Source organism: Prionailurus bengalensis, chromosome B4, assembly GCF_016509475.1.
Source record: "Prionailurus bengalensis isolate Pbe53 chromosome B4, Fcat_Pben_1.1_paternal_pri, whole genome shotgun sequence".
Lineage (NCBI taxonomy): Eukaryota > Metazoa > Chordata > Mammalia > Carnivora > Felidae > Prionailurus > Prionailurus bengalensis.
In genome coordinates, this window is record NC_057358.1 from 37629092 (window position 1) to 37651704 (window position 22613).

At 49.5% G+C, this 22613-nt stretch overlaps 1 protein-coding gene across 8 annotated transcripts in view; it reads right to left on the reverse strand.

Annotated features, from left to right (window-relative positions):
• IQSEC3 (IQ motif and Sec7 domain ArfGEF 3) overlaps positions 1-22398 on the reverse strand; it is a 108338-nt gene extending 85940 nt beyond the window's left edge. For 7 of the 8 annotated variants that reach the window (XR_006294765.1, XR_006294766.1, XR_006294763.1 and 4 more), the window contains exons 1-2: positions 21732-22398; positions 17062-17166 (exon numbers count right to left, since the gene is read on the reverse strand). Coding sequence is in view for 5 of the 8 variants with exons in the window: in XM_043564895.1 (XP_043420830.1) it covers positions 17062-17166; positions 21732-22288 (662 nt within the window). In the remaining 3 variants the exon portion in view is untranslated. The remainder of the gene's footprint in view (positions 1-17061; positions 17167-21731) is intronic. The other variant, XM_043564896.1, reaches the window with a different exon arrangement.
• Positions 22399-22613: the final 215 nt, after the last annotated feature.

A 22613-nucleotide genomic window follows, 5' to 3' on the forward strand; every position in this document is an offset into this window, starting at 1 on the left:
CCACCACAGTGCCCTTCTGAAAAAGTGTTTTCGTTTCGTGGAGGTGGCAGGCACAGGGGAAAGACTTTGGCTTGGAATCAGGAGGACTTGGACGTACATAGCTCTTTTGCCATTTACTAAGCTTTGTGACTTTGGGAAAGTCTCTTAACCACTCTGAACATCTTCCTTTATCACTCAAATGGACATAATAATAGTAGTACCTCACTGGATCGTTGAAGGAACTCAATGAGAAAATATACTTTAGGAATTTCACCCATAGCCCACAGTAGTGTATAATAAATGGCAGTCGCTCCATTCTTGAATTAGTTGTTCCATTTTCCAGCCAAATGGCCAACTCTGGGCCCTGTGTGTGTCTATATCCCTATGCGCGTGCACAGGGCCTGCCATTGATTACCTGTTCATTGCTTGCTAAACTGACAGCAGAGTCGGCCTGGGTATAGTCACCATGTTTTACATGAGGTCCTCAGGCCTGATTCATCTTGCAGCTCAAAGAGTGTGCCCTTTTGCCAAACTCTCCCTATTTTCACCAGCCCCCCGCCCTTGGCAATCACCGTGCTACTCTTGAGTTTGACTTTTTTTTTTTTTTTTTAAGATTCCATGCATAAGTGATACCATGCAGTATTTGTCTTTCTCTGTCTGGCTTATGTCACTCAGTGTAATACCCTCAAGGTCCATCCATGTCGTCTTAAATGACAGGATTCCCTTCTTTCTCATGGCTGAATAATATTTCAGTGTATATCTACAGCACACTCTTTATTCATTCATTTGTTGGTGGACACTTAGGCTGTTTCCCTATCTTGGCTCCTATAAATAATGCTGCAATGAACAGGGGAGTGCAGATATTTCTTTCAGGTTCAGTTTTAGTTTCCTTCAAGTAAATACCCAACGTGGGATCGCTGGATCATATGGTATGATATCTTTAAGGTTTTGAGAAAATGCTGTTTTCCATGGTGGCTGCAGCCAATACCCCACCAACAGTGCACAGGGCCCCCTTTCCACCCTCAACCTCACCCACACTTGTTATTTCTTGCCTCTTTGGTGATGGCCATCCTAACAGCTATGAGGTGATGGGATACATTGGGGATTTGATGTCCATATCTCCGACCACTAGTGGTGCCAAGCATTTTTCTAATGTACCTGTTGGCTATTCATATGTCTTCTTTGGAAAATGTCTATTCAGGTCCTTTGCCCATTTTTTAGCCAGATGTTTGGGGATCTTTTCTATTGAGTTCCTTATAGGTTTTGGATATTAAGCCCTCATCAGACATATGTTTGGCAAGTATTTTCTCCCACTCTGTAGGTTGCCTTTTCCCTCTGTTGAGGGTTTTCTTTGCTGTGCAGAAGCGTTTTAGTCTGATGTGATCCCACTTGGTTATTTTTGCTGGTGTTGCCTTGTGCAGTCCTCATCAGTCACCTTCACCACAGTGATGGGCACACAGTGCTGCTGTCTCTTCCCTTCTTTACAGCACTGCACAGTTTATATAGCATTTTCTCACCTATCTTTTACCCTTTGTACCACCTTGTGAGTTAGAGCCAGTTATTCCCCTTTGCGGATGAGGAACAGAGATGTGACCTGGTTTCCCTGAGGTCACACAGCCAGTAAGGGGTGGAATGAGTATTGAACTGAGGTCCTAGGGTCCTAGGAGTGCACCGGCATGGAGCAGTGAGGGAGCCACATACTCTAGGGAAGAATTCCATCAAGGCCCCTTAAACTACAGGAAGTAGCATGGTCCCATGGAAAGCAAGCAGACTGGAGGTTTGGGAAGACGTACATTCAGGCCCTACCTTTCCACTGGGATGGCTGTGAGATCTTGGGCAGATCATCTGACTTTCTTCTGCCTCAGATTTTCAGCTGTGAGGAGGGAGGATCATAAAGGAGGCTACCTCATAGGGTTATTGTGAAGATCAAACAAAATAACCCATGTCATGCTAGTGCAATGCTTAGCAGAGAGCAGAGTCAAAATCGATGTCCGTACCATGCACCGATACGGGGACCATGCACCAATACAGGCCACGGCAAGTCCAGAGTCCAGAGTCTGGTTTTGCTACTTTCTAGTTAATAGGTTGGCCTGCCGGAGCCTCAGTTTCCTTATCTGTAAAATAGGATGCTAATGGCATCTACCTCAAGGGTTAGCATGAGGATTCAATGAACCAATATATCTAAAGAGCTCAGAAGTGTGCCTGGCCACGTCAATATGCCCCTGCTGTCCCTAGATCCAGAATTCCTCTCTCCCAGCCCTGGAGTTGCATGCAAAGTCTTGCAATAACAGCCCCTATCCATCTCTGAATTATATCATTAGGAAACAGAGTGAAATGCACGGACACCTCCACCAGAAATCCCAGGCTGCCTTGATCTCCAGATCTCCAGGTTCCGCCCACCCTCCAGGGCCCAGCACCCAGACCTCTGCAAAGCCTTCCCCTGTTGCTGCTGTGCCTGCACCCCAGCCCTGCTGGCCTCAGCTCCTGCCCCTGTCTGGGCTGGACCCTCTTATCTCTGGATTCCCACGCCAGCCTCCTTCCAACCCCGGTGGGCCACACCATCAATTTTTTCCATGCTGCGTCACCAGTGTTTATGTATATGCCTTTCCCTATACTAGAGTGAGTTCTCCAGGGCAGAGCAGCGCCTGGGACCAATTAGCTTCTCCATCCAGGATGGCATGCAGTCTGGCTCGTGGCATGCAGTAGATATCATTTGCTGACTCAGTGTGTGAATAAAGTCCCTATTACCGAGGGTGCTGGAGAAAAACGGGGAATTAAACATGCACATTCGTGAAACGCGTACATATGTCAACAAAAGCCCAAGTACATGCCACAGAGACCTGTCCACCATTATTATCAAATGTGCAGCTGTACAAAGCCCTTTCCAGACGTTGCCTCAATTTAATCCTCATTTTACAGATGAGGAGGCTCAGAGAGACAGGATACTTAATATCACATAGCCTTGGCATCAACGTGGCAGTCTGGGGGAAGCCTAACTCAGACCAGGAAAGTCGGTCTCTCATTTGAGTGTGCCAGGGGACCCCAACCTCCTCCTCCCTCCACACTCACCAACCCAGCCACGCCTCAGGCAGGAGGGCTTCCTCTGAGCCCCTGAGCTTCCTGCTGCCCTCTCTCCTTCCTGCCCAGCACGGTGGCCCTGCCAGCAACCCCCGAGCCATTCAGTCGCCTATCTTGAAGCCTACTTGTTTGAAGTCCAGCCATCTTTGTAGGGAGTCAGCCAGCAGAACTCCCGGTGCCAGGCTGGGCGGCTCAGCAAGAATTACAGAGCCAGGCGCTCGGCTGCATCCCACCAGCTCTTCTCATGAGAGATCTTTCTATTACCTGGCAGACAGGTGCCTGGCTACAGGGGACAGCCAGCTTGAGAGGACAGATCGGAGCCACCCAGCCCATGCCAGCCACAGAGGCTGCTTCACACCACATCCTGCCTCGTACCAGAGAAGCGCGCCTACACAGTGTTACTCACCCACCCTTAGTCAATTGTGGGCATTCACTGCTTTTTCCAGGAACGGTGAAGGCAGATCCTGGTCAATAACAATGGCTGCATTTGTCAGTGTTTCTGATTTACCATAACATTTTTGAGTGCCCTATGAATAATCCCAGTGAATAATGGTAGTAAAAATAATCATAGTATGTAATTATAATAATAATTAATATTAATATTAATGCCATGTACCTGATGAGGAAATTAAGGTCAAGGGAGGTTTGATGACTCCTGAGACACAGCTAAGACTCCAGCCCCATGCCCCGCCACTGCTGTCTACTGCATCCTGGCACTCGCTCCTGCCTTGCCCTACAACCCCAAGGCAGGCATCGCAGGGGAGATGGCCTCTGGGCTGTGACAGCAAGAGCCTTGATCTTGCCCTCTATAGCATAGTCAGATTTGGAGTTAGACAGAAACATAAAACCCCATCCAGCCAATCCCCAATCCTGTACCTCAACTACCTCCTAGCCACCTGCCCTGCTCATGTGCTGCAACCCAATTCACAAACCCACAGAAACACTCACTGCTTCTGGGAACCAGCTACACACCAACACTCAGTGTGCTTACAGACACTTGCTTGGGAGTGCAGAGATTCATACACACATAAACATACATGCATGCTCCTCATTGCACACACACATATGTGCACACACTCCTTAACACGCACACCTCATTTTGTGAACACACCCACAACTCTCACAAAAATGCACATGGTTCCTAAATATACTCCAAGTCTCACACTCAATAGAAACTCCCCAAACTTATGCACACACAAACCTATGCACACAAAACCTATGCACACACAATACACGAATGCACATGCATTCACTCTTGCGTATGTAGACACACATATACATATACACATATTTTCACATACAACTCTGCATGTGCAGTCATGTGCGTGCACACACACACACCACAGAGCCCAAGGATTTTCTAGCCCCTACATGAACCCTCCTGACCATGTGGGTCCTGGAAGGATATGATGTTCCATGGGGACCTACAAATCATCCATCTGTGGCTATGTGTGGGTGGCATTCTGCCAATCCTCTAGCCTAGTCCTGTGTGGCATGGCAGAGATGAGTGGGCCAAAGGCCAAGTTCAGAGCTGCAGCAACACGAACAACTGTCACATGGGCATGGTGCCACCAACCTTTTTGTCCCTGAACATTGAGCCAGGTTCCCCATCAGGACTTGCCTAGGGGAAGCGCTTCTCATGCTGCAGAGGACTCCCCTAGAGTGGGGATGGCTATGTCAGGGTATGAGAGGCTAAAGCTTGCATGGGAATCTTGAAGACACCACCTTACTGTGTGACCTTGGATGGACCACCTTAACCTCTCTGAGCCTCAGTTATCGCACCTGTGAAATAGGGATAATAATACCTTCCCATCAGGGGTGTGTGGATAAAATGAGGTGATAGATGGACATAAATGCCGAGCACATAGCAGAAATTAGCACACGGATATTGAAAGAAAGACGGAATAAGTGACTGAATAGCAGATGATTGGGAATGGCACTCTAGGGCTCTCTCTGCTGAACTGCTCTCCCTCTTCTGCCCTTTGAACTCCCAACTCAGTTTGCCACAGTAGTGCACCCTTCCCTGTTCAAAGTTCCACCCCCATGTCTTCCCGTTTGTCTCTCACCCCCCAGACTCCTCTGGAAGCCCCATCTGACCCTCCAACCCCATCTCTCCCACCCCCTTCCCTTCTTTTATTTTTTGAATACATTCATGTCTTCCAGCCCCAGGGCCTTTGCACAGAATGTTTTCCCTTCAGGTCTTCACATGGCTCTGTCCCTAGCTTTATTTAATCTCTAGGTGAGGTCTTGCCTAGCAAAACTACCCTCCCCTTCAGTCATCCCCTTATTATCCCTCAGAGTCCTTATGAGTTTATATGCACACACATATGGTCATTTTCTTGTTTAATACCTGTCTTCTCTTGAATATGAACTCCGTGATGGCAGAGTCTTTGTCTCACTGTGAATTCCCAGCACCTGCAGCAGAGCCTGACACACAGTAGGTGCCCAATAAATATTTGCTAAATGAATATACAGATATGACTCCAGCCCTTGAGGCAACTAAATAAGATTTTTCCATCCCTAAGTAACAATAATGTGCTCAGCTCCCCTCTCTCCACCTTCCTCTTTCCTATACAGCATAGTTCATTATCTTTTAATATTTTCCCAGCCCCTAGCTAGTCTAATTATTCACAGCACTCATGTGAATATTAGTGTATATGTGTTGATAAATGAGTGTGCTTGGGCCGATCTATTCTAATGGTTCTTAAGCAGGGAGCAGCATCAGAATCCTGAGAGTTTCATTTAAAAAACCTTCGGCTGCCCTCCCTCCACTAACCGCCTTGTGAATGACAGTCTCCAGGGCGGAGTCAGGGGCGAGTGCATTTCTTAGCCATCTGGATACCTGTTACTGCATCATCTGCAGGAAGGCAGTGGAGAGCAGAGGTGAAGATACCAACTGCTGGAATCACACTGCCTGGGTCTGGGTGTGGATACCACCTCGTGACGGTTGCTTGCCCTAGGACAACTTACCTAACCTCTTTGGCCTCATCCCCCACTGTAGCAGTCATCAGCACATATACAAGGATAAGTCTGTAAAGCACTTAACCCAGTGCCTAGCCCATAGCAAGCGCATGACAAAATGTTCACTTTCATTAAATTATTGTGGCTTCCCTCTAGTGATGCAGTCTTCCTCAGTTTCCCTACAGGGCTCAGCTAAGGGCCATTCTGTGGCAGATGGTCAGCAAGTATAGTCGCCTGTTGTATGATGGAAACAAATGTGTGACTTCCCCCACCTTCCAGAGCGGTCTTCTGTCTTAAACCCATGTCCCCCCTCCAGTTATCAACCCATTACTTTACTCTTCCTTATAAGAAAATTCATCAAAGACTTTTCTATACTCACTGTCTACTGTTCCTCTTGTTCTGTCATCCTTTAAAGTTCTTAGTAGGGAAATTTCAAACATACATTTTACCAATCTTTTACCCCAATAGTTTTTGCAGGAGTATTTTATTTTTGAGGGGAAGGGACAGAGAGACGGGGAGAGAGAGAATCCCAAGCAAGTTCCATGTCCAGAGCAGAGAGCAACACAGGGTTCAATCTCATGACTGTGAGATCATGACTTGAGCCGAAATCACGTCAGACTCCTAACCAACTGAGCCACCCAGGCGCCCCAGCTGGAGGACTTTAAAGCATACCCCAGAAATAATATCATTTTAGACAGAATATATTTCTAACAAATAAGAACTTTAAAAAAGATACAATAAGAGGATCATTATTATACCTAACTAAATTAATAATAATTCTCCATTATCTGTGTTCAAATTTCCCTGTTTGCCTTAAAAATGTCTTTTTAGAGTTGTTTGGCCTAAATTAGGACCTACTCAAGTTCCACACCTCACATTTGGTTGATTTGTCTCTTTTCCCTTCTTCCTTACACCCACACTAATCAAGCTCCCCCGTGGTGCTACCAAAGCTATGCTTTTCAAGGTCACTGATTACCTCAATACTGTTAAGGCTGATGGCAGTTCTCATCTCTCACCCTACTCCAGGGCTTGCCTCCACCTTCCTACCCTCCTGGTTGACACACCTCTGTGCTAGGACACTGCACACTTCTCCAGCCTTTCTCTTGAAACTGGCGTGCTCCAAGGCTCCATCCCTAGTCCTCTTTAGTATTTTCTCGCTTCTTGGGGATGTCACCCAGCCTTAGGGCTTTCAAAGCCATCCCAAATTTATACGTCCAGTTCCAAATGCCTACTAATTGTCTCCACTTGGGCATCTACATCCCAAACTTAACATGTCTGAGACCTCACCTTTCATCTCTCCCTGTCCAGACTTCCCCATCTCCTCCTTCCAATAACTTTGGCCCAAACTCTTGGACTCACCCTCAAATCCTCTTTCTCTCACACACCGCATTGATCCTTCGGGAAATACTGCTGGTTCGACTGCTTGTCACCACCGTCACTGCTACTACCCCAGGTTCACACCACTTCCATCTCTCGATTGGACCTTACCACAATGTCCTGCCTGTGTCCTTGCTTCTGGCTTTCTTCCTCTTCAGGCTATTCTCAACTGAAACTCAACCCAGCAGCCAAGGTTCCTTTTAACCCAGTTTTTCTGAAAGTAAAAGCCAAACTCATCACAATGCACGTCAAGACCCTATCAGTGTTTCTCAACAAGAAACACTGGTATTTGGGGGCTCCTGGGTAGCTCAGCCGGTTAAACATCCTACTCTTGGTTTGGGCTCAGGTCACAATCTCACAATTCTTGGGTTTGAGCCCTGCATTAGGCCCTGCGCTGAGGGCGTGGAGCCTGCTTGGAAATGTCTCTCTTCCTCTCTCTCTGCCCCTCCCCTACTTGTGCTGTCCCTGCCTCTCTCAAGATAAACTTTAAAGAAAAAAAAAGAAACATTGGTGTTTTGGGCAGGAACATACTTCACCATGGCAACGGTCTTGTGCACTATAGGATGTTAAGTGTATTCCTTGCCCCTCAGCACTTCCCCATCAACCCTGTCAGCCATTGTAACAACTAGAAGATCCCCTCACATTTCCAAACAGCCTGATGGATCCCAGGTGAGCAGGATTTGCTGCACCCCTGCACTCTCCCACCTTCCCCATGCCCCACCAACATTTCCAATGTTGCCTCAGACTACTCTCCCTGCAGTCCTTCTGCTCCTGTCTTACTTGAACAACCAGGTGGGTTCTCTCACCAGGACTCTGCCTCTGCTGTGAGCGCTCACCCCACCCCCCAACCCGATGGCACAGAATCCCCTCCTCCAGGCCTTTTGCTCAGGTCTTATCTTCTCAGGGAGGCCTTCCCAGGGTCCCCTGTTTGAAATTGTAAACCCCCTTACTCCCAGGTCCCCTTCTCTGTTTTATTTTTCTCCAGAACACCCCTCCCATCAGATGTGCTGTATGGTTTCATTCTTAATCTTGCTTAGTTTTTGGTCTGTCAGCTTCACAAAGGGAGTTGAGGATATTTTGTTCACCACTGTACCCCAGTGCCTGGAACAGTAGTAACTGTTACACAGTAGACAATCAAATATTTGTTAAGTGAAAGAACACACATGCCATGAATATACACTTATGTAGAAAAGAAAACAAGCACTTTTAAACCAAGGAATAAAGAATTGATTTCATACTTTGCAAGGACTGGAGTATACTCAGTCAGGGGTGGGAGGTAGGGAGAGTGGTGATGAGAACCTCAGTTTCTTCCTCATATCAGTCCAGGAAGACTTCCTGAAGGAGGTGGGGCTTTAGGACCCACCTTCAGCTCATATGAAGGAGATTATAACACCCTGGCAGCTCTCCCAATCCTGATGGCTGTAGGCAACAAAGGGAGCTAAGCTAAAAGAGTGGTGAAGACTTTTCAGGTAAGGAAGTACACTTCTTGAATCTTATTTCCACCGCGATTTACCAATGTCTGCAGGAGACTACAGCAGCTGATGGAGGTCCAAGTTGAAATAGCCCTCCTAGGTAATGTGTGCCTACCCACCCACCTCTCAGAAAAACACACCCCAAAGAATTACACAGACGCAGGCTACCCAGAGCTTGCCTTCCAAACTTCAGCAGACAAGAAGAAAGAATTCAGATTCGCAGCCATGCAATGGCATATTTTACAGCTATTATAAAAGAATAAGGTGGCTCTTTTTATATTGAATATGGAAGGATCACCAAATGGATATTAGGCGGAGGAAGCAAGGTGCAGAACAGCATATAGCTTACTGTCATTTGTGTAAAAAGAAACACACACACATAAACACAAATATATACAAACATTTATGTATGTGTGTGTGTGTATTTGCTTGAATGTACATGGACTATCCATGGAAGGACTCATGGGAAGCTGCTAACAGTAGTTTTTGGGGGTGGCAATGGGGATGAAGGGGTCGGAAACAGGGTGGGGAGACACTTCACTATCAACTCCTGCATTTTTTAATTTTGTGCTATGTATTATTTATTTGAAAAGCGTAATTTAAATTTAAGTTTTTTAATGTTTATTTTTGAGAGAGAGAGAGAGAGAGAGAGAGAGAGAGAATGAATGGGGGAGGGGCAGAGAGAGGGAGATAGAATCTGAAGCAGGCTCCAGGCTCTGAGCTGTCAGCACAGAGCCTGATGCAGGGCCCCAACTCAGCAACCTGACAGATCGTGACCTCAGCCCAAATCTGACACTTAAGTGACTGAGTCACCCAGGAGCCCCAAGGGTAATTTAAATTTTAAAAAGAGCACAAATAAATTAACAAAATGAAAACCAACAGGGCCAGGTGAAACGTTCAGCATTTTTGGTGTTAAAACGAAAGCCACTTGCACGAGTACAGGCCACCAGAAGTCTGAGGACAGAGTCCTTCAGCCCTCGCTGACCTCACTTGATAGGTCCCACTTGTGGCCAGGGGCTGAGAAAGCCAGTGGGTTCCCAGGTGCCATCCAAAGCTGGGCAGGATCCAGAACCTGCCCTGCTGGTACAGGGTGAGGGAGGGGCTCCCTGTGCCCAGGCTGGTCTGCCCATACCTCCTGGGCTAAGGACTCATTCCTAGCTCCCGTGTTCTAGAAAGCAGTGATGAGGTGGCCACACAGAGCGACCCACAAAGCCATGTGGAACAGGAAGTGGTAGGCTTAGGTGTGTTCTTCTGAAAGGAAAAAAAAAAAAAGACAGGCGTGGGGGGTGGGTGTGGATCATGGACAGGAAGGCAAGGAAAGGAAGAGATGACCCTTCTTCAAATGTTTGAGGGATTGTGAAGGAGAAGTCGTCCTGTTCTGCACCCTCTGGAAGCCACAGGGAGGTAAGGAAGAGCGCTCTACCTTCAAAAACCACTTTCTGACTCCAAAGGTCCTAAAATAACAGCAACTACTATGCTCTTTTGAGTCCTTACTGTGTGCCAGGCACTTGCCTTGCTTGGTGCTTTATTGGCATTTCCTCTTAATTTCCACAGCAATCCTATGAAGCTAGGACTATCCCTATCCGCATTTACAGATACGAAAACCAAGCCTGTCGCTACTGAGTATCAGCTCATGACGGAGTCAGGATTCAAACCTAGTGCTACAAATGAAGCCATATGTTTCATCATAGGTTGGGCCAGAATCCCAAGATTATGTGATCCTATAAAGCACAAATATAAACACGGGAAGCTAAGTTACAGCCGGGAGTCTCTCGCCGACATGTCTTGGGTACATGGGAAGCTAGGGGAGGTGGATGCTGTGTAGAAGTCGGACCTCGGTGGCACCATCCTGATCCCTGAAGCCGCCCCCGCCTCCTCCCCTTCTCCAAAGGGGATCCACTCACACCAGCCTGGGCTGGGGCCTACGGAGGGAGGCCTGGGAAAGGATCCGCACCGTCGTGCGGAGCGGTCATGGTCTGGGGCGGGGGGAACCACAGGGCCGCGGGCGGCGGCAGCAGGAGCATAAGCGGCCGCACGGTGACGCAGCACCCAGGCCCCCCGACCTCCCCCTCGGCTCCCGGGAAGGCGCGGGCGGCGGTGGCGCCGGGGGCGCTCCCAGACGCCGTGGGCGGGCGGCGGTGCGCTCGCCGGGCTGAGTCGGAGGGGGCCGCGGGGCGGAGAGATACCGAGGGGAACGGTCACACTCGAGAGACTGGCGGGGACGCGGGGAGAGGGGACCAGGGAGAGGGGCAGGGGGGCCTCAGGCGGAGGCCGGCAGCGCGAGCGCGGCCAGGCCCCCGGAAGGCGGGCGGGGGCGCCGCGGGCCGGGCCGAGCCCGAGCGCACAGGTGCCAAGGCTGCGCCTCCGGAGCCGGTGACTCAGCGGCGCCGCGCCGGGCGGGGGAGGGCTGGGGGCCCGGGGCGCGTGCGCGCGGGAGGCGGGGGGCGCGCGGCTTCCCCCGGCCGGGGTGCCCGCCCCCGCGGGGGAGCGCAGAGCTCGGCGCGGGGCGGGCCGCGGCGCGGGGGCCGGAGGTTCCATCCTGCTGTCAGCAGCTCGCCAAGCCGCCCACGCAGCCGAAAGCCCGGCGGCACGCGCCCTCCCCATGGAGAAGCCCCCGGGGAAGCGGCCAGAGGAGGAAGGGCTTTCCCCAGGCTTTCCGAGCGAGTTCGGGGGGCAGAGGCTCCTGATTCCTGAGCTCTCCCCTCCAGCTGCTCCCGGTTTTCATGCAAAATCCAGAGGGAGCCCGGTGGAAATTCCTTGGGCACTTACAGCTGGTAGCCTCTGCAGCATTCACCTCGTTCCTCCCCGACCTGCAGGGAACGCCCTACACTGCAGGGGTCTCCTTTTTCTTCTTGAAAGCGAGAGTGAATTCAGTCTCCCTCTATCCCCCTTCCTGAGCTCCCTTCCTAAGGCTCTTATCATTTGGAAGCCACTTTTCACGTGTGAGCGAGGTCCTTCGTGCTGCAGCAACCTCCTAACAGCTCTCCTTTTCGTGGACTTGGCGAATCGAGGGGAGACAGAGTTGAAGAGCTGAGCAAAGAGTGATTGTCCCCTTTGATCAAAGAAAAAACCAAGGCCCAGAGAAGGGGAAGGATTTGCACCAAGCTTATACTTGGGGTCTGTGAGGGTGGGCACAGCATTCAGAACTCGGGTCCTGACTTCGTGGTCAGAGTCCAGCCTGCTTCTGGAATACCCTTGGGCCCCCGGCCCTCCCTGATTGCCTCTTAGCATTTAAGTTGCCCCAAGAATTTCAAAGATGCCAAATAAGCCGGTTCGGAAGCATCCAGGGTATCTCTGTAAAGACCAGACTGTGCACAGGAAATACTGAAACTAGACACAAGCAAGAGATTCCCAACTGCTTTGCAGAGTTTGTGTTGCTGTTGCTGCTTTAAAATAATCACTGGGTTGAACTGATGTGTTGAATGAAAATCGTGGTGCATTGGAATCATTTATCAAGGAAGAAATCGTGGAATTCCCTTGCCTCTCTGCCTGGGATGGGGAGTGTATTCCTGGTTGGAGGCAGGGAGGCAGCTGGTTTGACCTGATGGCTCCAAAGCCCTGAGAGGTCATGTGGTGCCAGGCCCTGGCCGAAGCTACCCAAAGTCAGGTTCAGGGAAAACCACAGGGCAGCTTTCCATGTATCACACCGCTGCAGGCTACTTGAACTTCCAAACACGGTACCTCAATAGAGAGTCTCAGATCCCCAACCCCTGCACTTGCCCACCCTCCAGACAGCCTTCCTCTCAGGAGCTCACAGCCTTTGGAGGCCAGGTCTCTTTCACATCTGCAACAGAGTGAGGGAGTGGAGGCATTATAGACTCACCCCATTTTACAGAGGGGAAGACCCAGCAGAAACTGGCTAGCCAAGAGAGATGAAGTAAGTCATGCAGAGAAAGGAGATAGAACCCAGAGTTCCGACAGTATGACCAGAGCGGGGTGTCCTGGGGAAGTGGGGGGAAGACCCGCTGAGTTCTGCTGTGAGACCTGCATGTCTTTATATGGTGTCCGTTGTGATCCATTTCCCCAGCCCAAGTAACCCACTCACCCATGCACAACTGCAGCCACTCAGTCCCGCAAGCACGTCCACACCTTATACACATCCACTCACCCTCCCTGCAGTGTCCTGACATTTCCATCAACACAGCTGATACTGTCTGGTAGAGAAATAGGAGTAAAGAGGCCTGGAGCTTGAGACTGGTTCCCATTGCATTCTCCCAGGCCAGAATCCAGCTCTCTCTTTTCTTTCCACCTGGACACTTGGCCACAGTTTGGGTTTCCTTTCTCTCCCATCATCATAAACCTTTTGCCTATTTCTTATACAGCCTTCTGACAAGGCCAAGGGCAGATCAGGGGGGTGGTGTGGGTGGCCCTGAGATGAAACACTCAAAGGGCTTTCTCATGCTTAACTCTTAACACAGCTTCCCAGGCTCAGGACCAGACTGGTCTGGGGTCAGAGGCTGGGGGCAGTGGGAGGGGAGGCTTCTCCATGCTCATGGATAGCTATGGGGGTGGGCTCTATTAGCTGGGAGGAGCCCTCATATGCCTCTCACTCCCCAACTGGCCTTAAGAGCTGAGCCACTGATCTAGGTTCTCACACATACTAACTGCAGAAACTGGGCTGTTGGGCTTAAGTACAACCTACTTCCCCTATGGGGCCTCCCCTCCAGTTGAGATCTTCTTCAGCTCTGACACCATACCCTTGCCTCCCTCCACTCTGCAACTGCTGAGCCGGCCTGGATCGTACATATTAAGAGCTTATTTATTCAGGCAGTATTCATCAAGCACCTACGAGATGTTGAGGTAGCCTCTCATCCCCCATTTGTTCCAGGCCCATGAAGTACCAACCTCTCCTTTCTGTTAACCCTTCCTGTCCACAGGTTCCCACTGCATAGCAAACCCCAATAGAGTTGCCAACTAAAAAAGTATTTTAAGATCCTAAAAAGGATCAAAAGAGATTACCAAGTGTCAGGATGCTCCTTAAGTTCCTGCCTTATGACTTGCACATGAAGCTCACTGAGAAAGTATCCCTCTACGACCCAGATAATTACTTTTCCAAGACACGCCAGTGCAGGAGTGCCATGGGTCCCCCTACCCCTTCGCTTGCCAGATCCAGGCAAAGCAGTGCTGGTTCCCTGAAAAATACAGCAGAGCTGAAAATCATTTAGGCTTTCAACAGCCTCCCCCATGAGCCCTTCAACCTTTTGTGAGCCTCATGCCTGGTCCCTTAGTCAATCGGTGCCACCATGGCATCCTCCTTCCTTATCAAATCGGCTCTTGGACACTGCTCAAATAAAACCTCTTTCATGCTGAAGTGTGAAGGCTGATATAGCTAAATGTGTTGTTTTTCTCCTGTCCTAGGAGAATTTGCATTTTAACAAGGGGGATAACCTTGAAGTATCGTAAGGAATCTCTAATTGTGGAGTTGTTGGCACAGGCAAGCTAGTCTGAAGGCAGAGACCTCCCTGGGTCCCCTGAGTCGCCATAACTAGCTGTAGGTTTGGCCTTGTACGCCCACAGCCCATTACCATATTGTGTCAGGAGAACCAGATGATGAGTTCTAGGCCCAGTTCTGCCACTGATGCATCTGGAAGCATCAGTCACCTCTCGGGCCACAGTTTTCTCATTTGCCAAATGAGAAGTTTGGACCAAAGGACTTTTTAGTACCTTTCCAGCTCTGACTCCCCCTAAGGGCAGGAGGACCCTGATCCAGCTCCTAAAGCCCTCCAGCCCCTACAGCTGTGGCCAGAGGGAATGGCCTGATGCCAGCACAGAGTGTGGGCGGGGACTTGGACAAGACTGCATGGCCTCTGTCCACAGTAGCCTGACTGCCTGCTGGTGACAAAAGGTACCACTCAGCACATACACTGGTCCTGCAGAGTTACATAACCCTCCCAGATGGGATATTCCAAACAAAGAGCAACAGCAGAACAGCCCATGCCCCCATGGTGCCCAGGGCCACACATAGCAGGCTTTGCCTGTGGTGGCCTCACAGTCACAACCACCCTGGGATGGAATTTCAGAAGCCCACTCTCTTTTTTTGTTTATTTGTTTGCTTGTTTGTTTCTTTGTTTCTCCTAGATGTTATTTCATCTAAGCAAGTTCTTTTTTCTCTAGGCTTGATCAGAGAAAGTAGAGCCCTCCCCCAGCTCCCTGCCTTTCCCCTCAACCACCACCCCAATTCCCACAACACATCAGACTCTCCTTTTCTCAGTCAATCTCTGCTGTTGTTTGCAACTTTTTGACCTCAGAGGTAAGCAAAGAGCAGGTCTACCTTTCCATCCCCAGGATGGAAGAATTTGGAAGAATGGATATAGCTTTCATTCCAGGGAAGTTGCAAGCATTCTCCTGGTTCAGATTCCATTCCCCTCACCCTTTACTTTAATCCTTGACAAGTTCATATACTAGATGAGACTGTGGTTTCCCCACTTAGAAAATGGGCAAGGTCATTCTTATCACCATGGGGCACTGGGTGATAATTCAGATCCCTTTGATTTCCTTAGGAGAAGTGCAAATAATCTTACAATGATGCAACAGAAGACACTTAGTTGAATTTAAGGAAGTATTTCCCAGCTATAAAGTCATGGGACCTCATCACGGATCACCAAGGGTTAGAGGATTTGTTCTGCTTGGCTGCATTTCAGGGTAAGCTCCACATTCTCATATCTGCAATAGCTTGGGTATGCATTGTCCAAAGGTAGAGGGGTAGATGAGAAAAGGGCACAGGGGGAAAGCAGGCTTGGAAGGATGGAGGAATCCTGAACTTGGATTCTAGTCTTTCACTGTGGTCTGACTGTGGATGGGCCCTAGGCCCTGGTTTCTTTATCTGTAGAAATACTACAATGTATTAAGCACTTACTATGTGTCCTGAACAGTACTAACAAATGATACTATTTAACTTTTAAATTTTACAACTCTTCAAAGTATATATTACTTCTCATTTTATAAATGAAAAAAAACAGAGGCTTAAAGAGGGAAAATAATGAATGTAAAGTCTCGTAGATGTTAGAGCAGGATTCATACCCAGATTTGCTTAATTTCAAAGCCCATGTTCTTTTTGAAAATTTTTTTGTAAATGTTTATTTTGAGAGAGCGCAGAGGAGGGACAGAGAGAGAGGGAGACAGAATCCCAAGCAGGCTCTGCATGGTCAACATGGAGCCAGATGCGGAACTCAAACCCACAAATAGTGAGATCATGACCTGAGCTAAAATCAAAAGTCGGACACTTAACCGATTGAGCCACCCAGGTGCCCCACAAAGGCCATGTTCTTAACCACCTAGGTCTTGAAAATTCTGTGATTCTGTGGTTTCCTTAAGTTCTTCTTAGCCTGAAAAACCTAATTTCTCCCTCATTCTATTCCTGATCTTTGTTTGTTTGTTTGTTAATGCCCATGTTCCTTGAAATGGAGGTGACCACCTTCCTCCATAGAAACAAGAAACCCTTTCCAGCCTGTATGAGAACCTACACTTTGTGCTTTTCCAGAAGCAGAAGAGGAAGGTGCTGCAGTCGCCCAAGCCTTGGAAATCCTGCCAGATGGCCTTGCATTTGGGGATCTGCCAGGCGCAATGAGAGTGTCCCCAGGACTTCTTATAAGAACCCCCTTACTAAGCAGCTGCTTAGTGTTCAGGGCCATAGAGAGTCCGTTTGGGCCCCAGTGAAAAGTTTTGAGGGTCCCCAACAAGGTCAGTCTGTCTAAAAATCTTTACACAGGATTTAAATTCAGGATCCAAGTCTCTTTCTGGACCACAGGTCCTACTGCTGATCCCACCTTTCCCCTCCTTTCCCATATCAGCCTCACTTTCATTAGCTCTCCACCCAGACCTGACCCCATCTGCCTTTTCTCGTGAGTGACCTTTGAAACTCAGGCTGCACAGATATTTGCTGAATCAGCAGAACCAACTGCTGCTCCTCTTGCTTTGTTTCAGGCCAATAGGAAAATGTTCCAGGATGCCTTTGTATGGGGCCCTTATGGTGCTAACTCTGTGGGCCTGGGAAGGGCTTGGGGATATGGAAGGACAGAGCAGGATGGAGCAAGACACAGGAAGCTTGTGAGGAGGACAGAGACCAGTGGGTTTTCCCTGAAGCAGGGGTAACTTGTTTCTCTTGAATTGTGTTCTTTTTGGATGAAAAATTGGAAAGAGCAGTGGTCTGGGCTCTTGTACAAGCAGGGGACAGAGGATCTTTATAAGTGCCTACTTTGTGCCGGCTTCTAGGTGAGCAAAAAGACACACACTCCTTCCTCTTGGTGAGCCTTCACTCTGGCCCCATTTTCCAGCTGACCGGCAAGAAGTCCTCTTCTTGCTGGGGGTAGAGGAAGAAAAGGAGGATATGCAGTTTGGTGAGCACTGACCTTCTCATTGCTTCCCCAGCAAAGCAGGCCTTCCAGCTACAGGTAGACAAGGACTCTGAGTATCAAGGCCCTTCTTACTCTGTTGAAAGGGTTTAGCCTAGTAGGAGGTGATTAGGATAGGGGGGACTGTACTTTTAGGGGATGGGATGATGTTCATATGCAATACAGGTATCTCTGTGAATTGAATCTTCAGGGCTCTGTCCTCCTTCCAGCTACCCTTGGCTCTTACTCTTCCTGACATAAACCCTTGACTCCAACCAAGATAACCTCTCTGGGCTCTCAATATGACTTATATGCTCCCTCTTTTCACCCTGTTCTCTTCTGATAGAGGGTGGCTCTAGGCAGCAGCAATCTGCTTATATTTGTTTAGATATTTCTTGATATATGTCTCATGTATGTTGAACAAGGACTATTTGCTTCTTTCCTGTTTTTCCCCAGCACAGGGTGTACAGTTTTGAATGGACCGGACACTAGATAAAATACAGCTGACTGACTGACAGACCTTCACAATCTCTTAATAGCTCTCAGAATGGGCCAGACTTGAGCTGCCATCTCCAGGAGGACAACCCTGACTCAGTAGGAGCAGAGACACCTGCTGCAATCAGCATTTTAGACAACAGGCTAAGAAGCACATCTAATGACATTCTAACTATCCTTCAGCCTCCAGTCAGTATGATACCATGGGGCTCAAAAATTGACCTAAGATTTATTTCACGCTTAAAGGATGGGAGTAGAGAAGAGGAGACTTCCCTGGGCAGCTTACGTGGAACCAACGGATAGATAGAAGGAAGAAAATATGGGAGAGAGAAAGAGTTTGAGGGGAGAGAAGAAAGAGTAAAGAGAGAAGGAAGGACAAAGAGAAAGAAAAAAGTGGTGAGGAAGAGAAAGTATAAAAGGAAGACAAAGGACGAAGGAAGAGAAGAGAGGACAGGGGCTACTGAGCCACCCAGACTTCATGGCTACTTGGAGGTGGGGAGTAGGAGCTGAATTTGATTCACAATTCAGGAATCTTACCCAGCCTCCAGTAATCCTCTGCTTAAGGGTTGGGGAACACGGGAAAGCCCTGGGATCCACCAGCTCTAAATGCATGGCTGGGTGGGTGTGCAAGCATGTGCTCAGACAGAGGAGCTGTGGTCACACTGAAGCAGTAGCCTCAGGGAGGGTCATGTGCTTCCATGGCAAGAAGTAGACTTTGCCAGATCAGGCTGAGGCTCTGACTCCAGCCAGGAAAAGGGATAATCAATTCTGTAGATGCTGTGAGCCTTGATTGAAAAAATAAAGAGGAGGAAGCTAGATCACTGCTTTCATTAAGAGGCAAAAACAGTGGGGGCTGGAGCTTAGCAAGAGCCAGGAAGCATGCAGAGAAAGAACATTAACCCCTCCAACATCTTTCTTCCATGGTATGTCTGCACTCACTCACCCCCTCATCATTGCTTCCTTGGCCTGACCTCCAGGGCCACCACCTTCCCATCTCCCTCAGCAAAGAAGGCAGAGAGGCCAGGCTGCATATTAATGCAGATCTGATGACAATTAAATGATCCATTATTTTTTGGTTCCAGATTCCCCAAGGCTCTTGCCTCTCCTGGATTTGGGCAGGAAGAGGAGTTCTGAGGATAAGAGACAAACCGTGTGGGAAGATAATGCATCTAACACAATGCCTGGGCCCTTGTAACCCGCACTCAACCCTCAGCAACCTCACCAGGGCTGCATTCTTACTATAACGAGACCAGAGAAGGACAAGTAAAAAATGAGAAAAGATTTCAGTAAAATTATGATCCAAAGACCTCATCTGTCATATCGTCTTCCTACTTCAGCACGCCCAGTAGAGAACTGATTCAGCAGGGAGCTCCCCAGGAGAAACACCAGGGAGAGGGCTGCTGGCTCTGCTCTTCTCCTCATCTCACCCTATCCATAAAGATCTCTCTCCTCTCTCTCTCTCTCTCTCTCTCTCTCTCTCTCTCTCTGCCTGCTGGCTGCATCTAGCCCTGCACCATCGAGAGGTATGGGCAGAGGATGACAGCCATACAAAATGGGGGTCACGGGTAGAAAGCAAGGTGGGGCCAAACACGTAGTTAGCAACAATGATTTATTCCTGAGGTTCTGTGGGGGTGGAGGGGGACTTAGGTTGAAATTAGGCAGAACCGTGGAAAGAAATGAGTGGCACAAAAGGCACAAAAGGCATTCAGCCAGCCAAGATGTCCATGATTCACACCCAAGGGGAGAGAGAGTTGCAGGGAGGAGGTAAGGCATTCTCTCTAAGTATCTTGGTATCCAGCCTCAGAGAGAGCAGAGGGAAAAGCTGGAGGATCTGGAGGAAGGAAGGAGCCACTTGTGGTATTAACCTCTTATTGCCTGGCACAACTTTCTAAGGGAAAGATTTTTAACAACTTCCACTCTCCTCCACCATTCTAATTACTTCTTGTTTTTGTTTTGCTCCTATGGGAAGCAAAAGCAGGACAAAGGAGAAGAAAAGATGAGGACACTATGGTTTGTCTCTGGTTTTGACTTGTGAGGCTGGATAGGAATCCAGGTGATTCCTAAATCCCTGGTTTCCCAGCAAGAGCACCTGGGAAGGAGAGTTTGGGCTCTCTAAGCTACTTTGGGGACCACAGTAAAGTCCTTCTCCAAGAAAAATTAACTAAATCATTCTTGCTCATGCTTCCCTGAAGGGATGAAAAGAAAGTGTGAAAGAGAAGGGAGATATCAAAGGGCATGAGGAGAAGAATCAGGTGAAGAACGATAATTACCAGGAAACTGTGGCTGCCCCCAGGGAAATGAATGGACCATTTCTCCCCCCCCCCCCATTTGGGGGAAAAGCCAGGCAATACCTTGTAAGAATATTGTCTTTTTTGAACCATGGGCACTGAGGGAAAACTGACTTTCTGCTTTTTATGCCAGATAAGGAAAGAAAACCATGAAACTGAAGGAAGAGCAAATGGGCCATTGAGGGACCTGGGGAAGAAAGCCGCATTTTCTTGGGGCCTGAATCAAGTGCTATACGTTTGCCAAGCCAGATCATCCTGGATGTTCACCCCTAAGAGCCCATAGTTCCAGTCAAATCTACCCTGTGAGCTAACATATCCTGACCCAACTTCTCTAACTATGTAGATGTGAGGAGAAAATGAGTTTTTAAGGAATACATCAAATCTTCACAAGTATCTGCAGACCTGAAACATGCTGAGACTGGATGAAGGTGGGATTCTTGGCTCTCCTCCTTCCTCTCCCCACCCCGCTCTTCCTTTAGCATCACCATTGTCAGGGGCAGGTGCTGACTAGGTACTGATTTCCCCTGAGCTGTTCTTCCATGCAGTTCTCCCATCACCTGTATAATCAGAGGAAGGAAGCTGATATGTCACAGCCTTTCCAGTACAGAGGTGGGAATATTCCAGTCCTCTTTCATCTCTTCTTCCCATGTCCCTAGTTCACAGACACTGAAAGTAAAGAGCTTGAGGTTCTAGAGTCCCTCCCTGGGGTTAATGAGTATATCTCTCTCAGGACCCAACATGAGGATTCCTATTATCACCAGATAACCAAGCGGAAACAAGATTTGCAGTCACCAGCCATAACAGAGAGATTTAAACATCCAAATACCAACAATTCCTTTTGTCAACTATCCCTTTCATCATTGTTCCCTTTCCACAATTGCCAACCACCCTACACAGAAATCCTCCTTGAGTCAGAGGAAAAAGCTATAGCCAGATTGAGACCTCAGGCTATAACACAGTCCTCCACTGGCTTGGTGGGATGTGTCTTTGCACCCCTTTAGTTCTATGGGGATTCAGAAGAAAGATGCCCACTCAGGTCAGAGCAGAGTAAGCTTCCCCCAAAGAGCCACTCCTGGCTTTGACTCCCACTGCATCACTTAAAGAGCCAGACTCGTTCCTCTGGGAAATGCTTTCTCTCACCCTTTATCTTCCTCTACCTCCAGCTCCGCTGCCTTCTCACATCATACCTGCTTTTCAACTGTATCCCCTGCATCCTAAATTTTCTCAGATTCCAATTCTACTATGCCTAGACCCTAGCCATTTTAAAGCTCTTAACATGTCTCTTTGCCAAGCCTCTGTCTTTTTCATATCTCACTTTCCATTCAAATAATTTTACTACCCAAACTCCCTTCCAAATTTTTACTAACTTAAAAAAATTCAACTGTTCTTTTTTCTTTGGTTTAATTTTCACCAAAACTTCCTTCCAATCTTGTCCTCTTTAAAACCTCTTTAAAACCGGTATCCCCAATAACTTAAAACCCATTTCTTTCCTCCTTTGCCCCCAGTAATGGTCTGGATGCTCTCTTTTGCTCCAGCATCCCCTCAGCCCTCTCAAACACTGATATCAATCCCTCTTTTCCCCCAAATCTCCTTGACACACTTCTACCTCCAAGCATCTGCTCATCTCTTCACTTCAGGCTACTCTAGTCCTTCAGACTCTTAGGTGCACCTGGTTTTCCCCTTATCTCCTCCTTTTACCCATTTGCTTCCCTGTCTGTCACAACAGTCCCCATCCCTTCTTCCCCACTCACTCGGGTCTCCTGCTCAGGACGCCCTTGCCGAGGGCGGCGGGGGATTTGTGCTGAAGGAGGGTTCCAGCGGCAGTGCAACAACTCGGGGGACGCTCTTTCTCCTTGTCGGCGACGGCCCCGGGCGCCACTGGGTGCTGGTGGGGAGACTGGGGTGCGTGAGCCCTGCTGCTGGGGCCCGGCTGGGGCTGCACCAGGAGCTGTCCGTGGTGCTGAAGCGGTGGCTGCTCCGGCGCAGGCTGCGGCGCGGCGGGCGAGAGCTGTCCGTGGTTCTGGAGCGGTTCCTGGGCCCCAGCGGCGGCGGCGGCGGCGGCTGTGGCCGGGGTGACGGGCAGCGGGGCTGGCGACGGAGGGACGAGCCCGGGCGGAGGCTGGGCTTGCAGCAGCTGCTGGTGCTCCCACAGGCTGCGGTTCTCGGCGCTTAGCTCGTCCAGCCGCCGCTCCAGCTCGTCGATGCGCTGGCGCTGGGTGTGGATGAGGCTCTGCTGGTTCTGCACGATGGCCGTGAGCTCCTTGAGGTAGAGCACGGCACGCACCGGGTTCTCCAGCAGGCTCTCCATGCCGCCCGCCGCCGCCTGCGCCCTGCCTGCGCCTCGGCGGGCGGCGGGGAGCGCGAGGGCGCGCAGGAGCCGAGCAGCCCCAGCGATCCGCTCACCTCCTTCTCCAGCGGGCCCAGCCTCCCTCCCAGCCGCCGGCGCCGCGTCACGGCCACACAGACATTCACACACGCACCGAGGGGCGGGACCGCGGCGCCAGGGCCCACCCACCCACCCTCCCACCTCCGGGCTTCGTGAGGAGTCTCGGCCTCCTGCAGGGCTGACAGGAGAAAAGGGAGACGACTGAGGGAGTCGGGCGGGGCGGGGGGGGGGGGTGGTGGCGCGGGGG